Here is a 9,339-nt window from a genome sequence, read left to right as displayed (position 1 = left end):
AGTCATGCACCATATTATTAGTAATAAGCTAAATATATCTGATCTAGCATCGCATTTGGGTCAACAATGCACTCAGCACTCGGTCCCAAAACATGATATGTGAAGCAATGCAAGTTTAACCTCCATGCTTGATGAAACTGCTGTGCAGCCACTGTTAATTATCTTGTTGGAAGTGAAACATTGGAATGGTAATTCTTTATTGTTAAAATAATAATTAAGATGATCACTGTTCCAGGCAATATATTTTCATGGTCGCAACTCGCAACACCTTTCTATTCTATCTATCTATAGCCCGTCATCAGTATGCCAGCAGCAGCCAGGCAACTTTATTTAAACAACCTTAATAAAAAAAAAAAAAAAAAAAAGCTCAACCGCTTGTATCTTTAGAGATACAGAGTTGATGCATTAACCAATCAGACAGGCAGAGAAAATTAATGAAATAGGAGGAAGTGAAAAAGTGAGAGGTGAAACTAAACAAGGACAGGAGCAGGAGTCGCTCGCGCAGCTGCTGCTGCCGGCGACGTTGGTGCTGCTGCCGCCGGCTTGCCCCGGCCCATGGTGAAGCCGCGCGTGCCGTCGGGCATCCTGGGCCCCTGGGGAGGATGAGGCTGATGTCTGGGGCTGAAGGGGCACTTCTGGGAGGAGGCAGAGGCAGCAGCAGCCACCTGCTGCCTGCTGCCGGGGCTGGACGGGCACTGCTTCTGCGACGACGACGAGGTGCGGGGGCTGGACGGGTCGAAGTGGCCGGCCATGCCCGCGGGAGCCGACTGCGGGCTCTGCGGCGCCGTGATGTGCAGCTTTGTCGTCCCTCGTCCTCGAGCCCACCCTTTCTGCTTGCCCCCACCATTCTGCTGCTGCTGATCCTCCTGATGCTGCTGTTGCTGCTGGACGTGAGCGTGACCATGAGCTGCTGCCGCCGCCGCCGCCTCGGCAGCAGCAGCAGCTGCAGGTGAAGAGTAGTCTGCTGTAGGGGAGTCGGATGACATCTGGGAGGAGTGCGGCGAGTCGTCGTCGGAGCCCACAAAGTGGTCGAAATCTGCCCGTTTCAGCCTCATCACTGACTTGGGCTGCAATGCAAATCAAAAACATGCATGCATTGTTACTGAATGCACGCAGATGCAGATAACGAACTCAAGGAGAGGAAATGAAGTTCGAGGATCAAACAAACCGAGCGCCTGAGCACTGTGCGGACACGGAGCCCTTTCCTCCAGTTCCGTTCGTCATTCAGCTTCTCCACCTGGTATGGTACACATCAAAGGTAATCAAATTAATTAGATTATTCCTGTTCCTGGAAATTAATTACTAGGCACTCACTGCTTTCTCGGCTTGCTGTGACGTCTCGTACTCCACAAGTGCGTGCATCTTTTTTTTTAAGGATATGATAGTGTAAAAAAACAAGGTAAAAAGAGTGTCAGTGAACCTCCTGTATATGTATATACTCCATATGGCTGTATATGGTGCCTTGAATTAATGGTTCGGTTTAGGATGGATGAATGAATGAAATACCTTGTTGCTGACTAGCGTGTCGGACTTGGAAGCCCTTGCAGTGCTAGGCTCTTGTGGATGGCATATCTTGATGTTCTTCACACTGCATGCATGCATCAACAGGTACATGCATTGCATGGCACTCAGTGTTAGTTCATCTCTTACATGCATGCATGCATTACTGTATGTATCTGAAACCCATGCTGTGTGGTGTGCAGTTTGAGTAGTAGTAATTGTTTGTGTGCCTTGCTGACCTGCCGACAACGCCAAAGATCTTCTCGAGGCTGTTCCTAGACGAGTCCTCTGGCAAATTCTCCGCTATGATCATGCGGGACTGCAGGAATTTAACACGAGTTTCAGTTGTGTATTATTATTGTTTACTGCATGCTTGCTGATCAGAACTCAGAGATGTAGGACCATCGGAGGACACGTTTCAAGTTGAAGAGCCAAGCCACTGACAAACTGACCTGAAGCTCTTCCTTGTGTTTCTCCGTGAATGGCTGCCTGCGCCGGACTTTCTTGCCGTCGTCACTGACATTCTGCACAAGGAACCAAAGAGCTTCATCATTATCATAGTTCGATCTTTGATACGAGGCCAGCAGGGTTTCATTTCACATTTACAGACATGGGCTGCTGCTTACAAGCTTTGTGGAGGTGCGAAGAGCCTTCACCAGCATCTGGTTGGTTGCCCCAAGGGACTTGATCTTCTTCCAGGATGCAATGACTGACAAGGGAACTGGACAAGACAATGCAACAAGGTTTCATTGTTCCATCACTTAATTTGAGAATGCAGCCTGAACTGAACATTATTGGCCTTCTTTCTAGCTAGGATAGATGTGTCATCAGTCTAACTGACATTGTGACACAATCTCTAATCTGGGAGACTAGCATGCAGACTATCTCGTAGCTGGTACTGCTATACTACTTACCATAGCCTTCTGTGTCTTTGTTCATAATCTTGAGCAAGAACTCGTTTGCCACCAGGTTGATGTCGCTGAACTGGTACTCAACCTGTGTATGTGTCCAAGTGCAAAAGGAGCAGCGAATGAACTTACTTGTTGGTCACTTGCATGCATGCATTGCATCAGAGTTTAATTTCATCATGCGTGAGATTAGTAAAAGGCAGAACAGGCACCTACCTGCTTGACAATCTTCTGTGCGACGTCCGTGGTGGCGGCGGTCCCCTTGGCCTGAGCACTGTTGCTCCCAGCAGCAGCGGCGGTGGCGGTGGCGGTGGCCGCGCCGAACTTGGCGTGCGCGAAGTCGGGCATGAAGAACACGGGCTCGTGGTCATGGAAGAAGCTCCAGTCGGCGGGCGCGAGGCCCGGCTGCATCTGCATGAAGGGCGAGTAGTAGCCCCCCGCCGGCGCCGACATGGGGCTGGCGGTGGGGCTGGCGGCGGCGGGCGACATGGGCACGAACTCCGGCGCGTGCACGTTGAACTTGAAGGGCGTGGCAGTGGCGCTGGCTGCCGGCCCCGGGGGCGCCACCGCGGCAGCGACGGCGGCCCCATCTTCGTCGCTTGTGGCGGCCTTGGTGGCACACTTGACTACGACGTCGCTGCTCTCCTGTGCCATGGCGGCCGCGCGCTTGCTTGAATTGGTACGGCGGTGGTGGTCGGTTGGTTATTGACGACGAGAGGCAAATAAGCTAACCGATCGATCGATCGATCGCGTGCAGGGGCAGAGGAAGACGTCTATTTATGTACATATCGAATAGCGAAGGAGACGGCGACGACGACATGGGGAGGGTAGACACACACCAGTGGTTGGCTTGCCATTGGGAGAGTTTGTTTGAGAAGCCAGAGCGTTTTTCTCCATCCGCATGCATGCACGAGCACGACGTCCTTCCCTTCTGGCTATCACCAGGCTATGTCTGCATCCGTACGTATGGCGTCCGTCCGCACGGAAGGGAATGAAGACGACGGAGACCGTTGACCGGCCGCTCGCACGCTACGTCAGGCAGAGCTCACACCTCACATGTGATGCAGATGCAGGGGCAGGCCAACCACGGATCCTGTTTGCTTACATCGGAGCAACTCCAACGAAGCCCTGGAATCATCAGAAACCATTGACATTGATTTCAAGGCTCTCTTATTTTTGAGATCAGGACATTTACTCCATATATTTTCACCATCTGTACATATGCATTTGGCAACACCACAATAAATAATAAATTATTTATGATTTTACTATGAAGAAACCATATTTAAATTTATGCATGAATGTTCAAATTTAAATTAAAGTTCAAATTTAGTCCGAATTTGATGATATAGTCCATTGTGACATATATAGTTCATGACATCTCATCAAATCAAATGACATAATCCAACACAAATGAAGTCTACCAAAACAATTAAACAACAGATGTTCCACAAGATCGTTTCAAAATTTCTCATGTCCCTCTTTATCTTCAATCTCCCTGTATATCTTGAGAAACTCTGACAACACAACTGGATTACGGCATTGGTATTCCTCCTCCCTCGGCTTCTTACCCCCACATCTTGATCATTGCCATAGCGCCCAACAATGTCTTCATTTCTCACATTCTCAATTATCATATTATGCATGATCACACACGCTGTCAAAGTATACCATAGTCTCCTTGTTCTGGAATCTTACAGGACCCTAATCATGGGAAAGTGTGACTGCAAAACACCAAATGCTCCTCTGCTGTCTTACTTCTGGAGCTCTATAGTTTGGATGTAATGTAACCTCTATCTTTTCCTTTGGTTCTTGTATCGTATTCATGTAATTGGCGCCATGCCTAAACCCGGGCTACGGCCCTCCACCCAACAAAATTGTCTGGAATCAGTGGTAATATAATCAGGTGGGGACTCATCGTCCCCGTTGTTGTTGCTAAAAAAAACACCAAATGCTCTCTCAACATCCTTCGTTCCTAACCACTTCATGAGCTTTTGTGAAGTGACATTTCTTGTTACCTTGCGGGTTTTGTCACTTATGGTAGCAATGTATTTGGAACTTATATTAATGTAATCATTTAAAAGCTATGTTGTTTCCCTTAACCGGTTTTGAAAACCCAAACTTGTACTATTATTTGTGAACCCATTTGTAATATTTTTTCCGCTGCAAGTGCGTGTATATGATGTGTATTTGCTTAATCGTGCGATCTTGGTTGTGATGTTGATTTATCGAGGTCCTTCGTGACACTCGGCGGACTAACGGGTTTATATAAGTGAAAGTATGTGCGTGTCAACGTGTTAAATGGGGACAGCCGTACTTGAGCTTGTATGAATTTGACGGTTCTGTCACAACGGCGGCGGTGTTTTGGTGAGCTAGGACAACTACCGGCTTAACCAGCTAGCGTGCGAGCAGCAGGGGCTCACCATGGACCTGGCCGAGGTGACGGTACAGTCGGGGACTGCCTGAGCGAGGCCGGTCACGTGCGACCGAGCGGCACGGCGGCGCACCACGGCAGACACGACTGCGTCAGTAGCGCTGGGGTAGCGGTAGAGGTACGGCTAAGGAGCACATGGCGACGTAGAGGTGGAAGCGAAGCTAGCGATGCACTTGGATTGGATCGGGGTGGATAGATGGAGGACTGCCCATGGCAATGGCCGAGCTCGGCCTTATCGGCACGGCGGCGAGAAAAAAGTCCAAATTGGAGCTTGGCTGTGCTCGCTTCAAGGCTAGATGGGGTCAGATGGCTAAGGGGGTCAATGGCGGAGCTAGGGACGCGACGAATCGGGCAATGGTGACCTCTCCCTGCTGGATTTATTGAATGGCGTCGCGTCGGGTGGAAACGACAAGAAAGGGGAGGGAGGGGGTCAGCTTGCACACCGGCACGACGTGCTTAAAGACGATGACGGTTGGGACTACGACTGTCGCGGTGGGGCTAAGGGGCACGTGGGGATACTATGGCTGCGGGCATGGCCTTGTGCCGGTTCAGTGAGTGCGCCATGTGCGCGCGCGGCAGTGGCAGTGCCATCGGGCAGGCCAGGCAGCGACGTAGAATTGCAGAGAGTGTGGACGCGACGAAGAGGTGACGGCGCCGGCAGCAGGGACAAGCCCACGCGTGTGATGGTGAGAAGGATAGCAGCAGCACCACAGCGCGAGGCAGAAAGGGTGGCAGTGGTGGCAGCAGCGCAACAGCGAGGTGGGGCAGTAGCGTGACGGCCAGCAGCTGCAGGGCGACGACAGTGGCCCGCTGGGGCCGGCCACAGCCAACCCACGGCCAGACAGGCCGACCGGGCTCGGCACCACGGCGCGCGGGACGCGGCCAGCCACGCAAGGTGACCGTGCACACAGGCCAGGCATATGACGTGCATGAATTTTAAAGCGCGTCTAAAAACTAACCTAACACAGTTGAAGCTAAACTACCTCGACCATGCTAAAGAGGGTACATCAGTCTACCATAAGGAGCAAAAACACAGCATTGACCTTTAGCTATATTTTCCTGAATTAATTCACCAACATTGCATTGTCACACTGTTTTCAGACAAGAACTTGTTGTCTTGGGCTGAATTTGATTTCAAGTTCGATTTCTAAGCTATTAGAAATACAAGCTAGCAATATTATTTTTCTAAGACAAGAGTTGCATTGTCCTCTACAAAGTTTATACTTCAAACTTTATTTAGGGTCACATACATGTTCTATAATATTTTTGCTCAATAAAAATTGGTTTTCAACCCTACTCGATATACATGAGCTATTGAATCAACTTTCATTAAACACTTTTATTAGTTATTTTATATTACAAGAAATTGATCTACACACTTTATCACATGCTTTATCATATAAACATGATGCTCATGACATGGTTTAGTGGTTTGTTTAGGGTGTAACACTGAGGGTGTTACATAATGTTAACTATAAAAAAGAAAAACAGGAATTGTTTAAGATTGCTGATGAACTGGACAGAAAGGCGGAATCGCAGCCCCTAGGTCAACCTGAAACCGACCTAAAACAAAGTGTGAAAGAAAGGATAGCCCATTTGCTCAGAACTGAAGAAATCAAATGGTTTCAAAGATCAAAAACCAAAGGGCTATTGCAAGGTGATAATAATACGAACTACTTTCACATGATAGCCAATGGTAAAAGAAGGAAAACTAGAATATTTAGATTAGAACAAGACGAGGGAGTAATTGAAGGAGAGGAAAACTTGAGGAACTTTATAACAAAGTATTACAAGGACCTTTTTGGTGCCTCGCAGAGAAATGTCTTCTCTCTTGATGAGACACAAATGGGAGATATTCCACAGGTCAGTGAGGCGGAAAATGTTCGACTGACTGGCGAGTTTTCTGAGAAGGAAGTAAGGGAAGCTATTTTTCAAATGAAACACAACAAAGCCCCGGGTCCTGATGGTTTCCCAGTGGAGTTCTACCAGGTATTTTGGAGTTTAATAAATGACCTAATGGCCATGTTTAAAGATTTCCGTAGCGGGGACTTGCCCATCTTAAGTCTGAACTTCGGGATTATATCACTGACCCCTAAGCAAAAGGAAGTTAAAAAGATTCAACAGTATAGGCCAATTTATTGTCTCAATGTTAGTTTTAAGATTTTTACAAAAGTCCTAGCTAACAGATTGACAAAGGTGGCAGATACTGTAATAAATCCTTCTCAAACGGCTTTCATGCTAGGGAGAAATATTTTGGAGGGAGTAGTGGTGCTTCATGAGACAATACACGAACTTTATCGCAAAAGGAAAGACAGTCTAATCCTAAAATTAGGCTTTGAGAAAGCCTATGATAAGGTTAACTGGCCCTTTCTACAATAAACCTTATGAATGAAGGGCTTTTCGCCGACATGGTGTAAATGGATTGAAGCTATTGTGAGTGGTGGGAGTGTAGGAGTCAAAGTTAATGATGAAATAGGGCATTTTTTCTAGACCATAAAAGGGTTTAGGCAGGGAGATCCTCTCTCGCCTATTCTTTTTAACTTAGTGGCTGATATGCTAGCCATTCTTATCTCTAGAGCAAAGCAAGGAGGCTGTCTCATGGGGCTAGTATCTAATCTGGTGGATGAGGGTTTGTCCATTTTGCAGTATGCCGATGATACGATTCTGCTTATGGAAAATGATTTAGAGGAAGCTAAGAACTTGAAGCTGTTATTAACGGCGTTCGAAAAATTAGCAGGGTTAAAAATCAATTTCCATAAGAGTGAGTTGTTTTGGTTTGGTTTGGCTAAAGAGAGGAGTAAGGAATTTTCTGAGCTGTTTGGGTGTAACCAAGGGACTTTACCCTTCAAGTATCTAGGTATACCCATGCATTTTCGTAGGTTGTTGAAGAAAGATTGGGCACTTATAGAAGAGCGTTTTCAAAAGAAGCTTAGCAGTTGGAAGGGGAAGCTTTTGTCGTCAGGAGGTAGGCTAGTCTTAATCAATTCGGTTTTGTCCAGCCTACCAATGTATATGTTGTCCTTTCTACCGATTCCTAAAGGAATAGTTAAAAATTGGATTATTATAGATCCAGATTTTTTTGGCTGTGCGACGAACATAAGAAGAAGTATAGACTTGCCAAGTGGGACATCCTGTGTCAAACAAAATGTTTGGGTGGGTTAGGAATTTTAGACCTTGAAGTCCAAAATTTGTGTCTACTCAGTAAATGGCTATTCAAGCTTTTGAATGAGGATGGCCTTTGGCAAAAGGTTCTAAGAAACAAGTATTTAAAAAATAACAAATGCTTGTCTCAGGTGAAGAAGCAACCAGGAGACTCACACTTCTGGATAGGTCTCATGGATGTTAAAGTTCTATTTCTAGAAAAGGGAAAGTTTAAAGTCAACAGTGAAAACCAAACTAGATTTTGGGAAGATCTTTGGACAGGCCAAGAGCCTTTAAGTTTACAATTTCCAGGTCTATATAGAATAGCAAGAAGGAAGAATGTTTCGGTGGCCAATGTACTAGGTACAACTCCCCTTAACATGGCGTTTAGGAGGGCACTCCTATGGGAGAAATTGCGATACTGGTTTAGACTAGTTGCTCTAGTACTTTCAATCAAGTTGAATGAGAATTAAGATGTTTTTCTTTGGCGGCTAAGTAAAAATGGTCTCTTTTCAACTCAGTCTTTATATAAAGACATCACGGGGAGGGCTAGAAATCTAGGGAAATGTTCTTTTTGGAAGGCTAAATTGCCTTTAAAAATTAAAATCTTTCCATGGTATCTAAAAAGGGAGGTGGTCTTAACAAAAGATAATCTGTTAAAAAGAGGCTGGAAAGGGGAAACCAAGTGCAACTTCTGTGACATGGCAGAAACCATACAACACCTCTTTTTAGAATGTCATGTCGCTAAGGGGGTATGGAATTCTGTGTTCTTAGCGTTTAATATTAAACCACCTAAGGATATAAGCCACATGTTTGGTTCTTGGCTAAGAAGCTTCCCTCCAAGCCTAAGAAATCAAATAATAGTGGGGGTAGCAGCTTTGTGTTGGGCGATATGGTTACGTAGAAATGATGCTGTGTTTAGCAGAACAACGACTAACTCTTTCTCACAGTTGATTTTCAGAGGGACATACTAGATCAGACTTTGGCCGCAGCTGTCTAAAGAGAAAGAGGGAAGACAAATGAAGGAAGCTTGTCATTTACTGGAAGTTTTGATGTTGGAAGTCTTTGGAAAGCATTGGTGGAGACATCTAAAGAGGATTAAAACTTAAGGGCTATGTGTTTTAGCATCAGCTCTTAGAGGAGTTGTTCTGCTTTACTTAGTTTCAGTTGTTCTGGATTGTGTAACCGGTTTTCGGTTTGGCCTTAGTGTTGTTTCTGTATGTATGGCTGTACACATTCACTTGTTGAATGTTGGTGACCGGATGTTTCTTCCTTAATCTACTTAAAAACGCTCACTTCGCATACTTATGTTTGATGGATTTTTTTTTCTCGTGACGGTATCAGATCCAGCCACGC

At 46.2% G+C, this 9,339-nt stretch overlaps 1 protein-coding gene across 1 annotated transcript; it reads right to left on the bottom strand.

Moving 5' to 3' along the window:
- Positions 1–229: 229 nt before the first annotated feature.
- On the bottom strand, positions 230–3,166 carry LOC136544947 (la-related protein 6C-like). The gene is made up of 9 exons (XM_066537002.1): positions 2,625–3,166; positions 2,415–2,496; positions 2,127–2,221; positions 1,953–2,024; positions 1,740–1,819; positions 1,507–1,588; positions 1,315–1,362; positions 1,169–1,237; positions 230–1,067 (listed from the first exon to the last, which is right to left on the bottom strand). Exons 1-9 carry the CDS (start codon positions 3,060–3,062, stop codon positions 471–473), a joined length of 1,563 nt encoding a protein of 520 aa, XP_066393099.1. The 5' UTR covers positions 3,063–3,166; the 3' UTR covers positions 230–470.
- Between the last annotated feature and the right edge of the window lie 6,173 nt (positions 3,167–9,339).

This window comes from Miscanthus floridulus, chromosome 3 (genome assembly GCF_019320115.1).
Source record: "Miscanthus floridulus cultivar M001 chromosome 3, ASM1932011v1, whole genome shotgun sequence".
NCBI lineage: Eukaryota > Viridiplantae > Streptophyta > Magnoliopsida > Poales > Poaceae > Miscanthus > Miscanthus floridulus.
The sequence above is the reverse complement of the archived record's forward strand: the minus strand, read 5'-3'. Positions and strand labels throughout refer to the sequence as shown.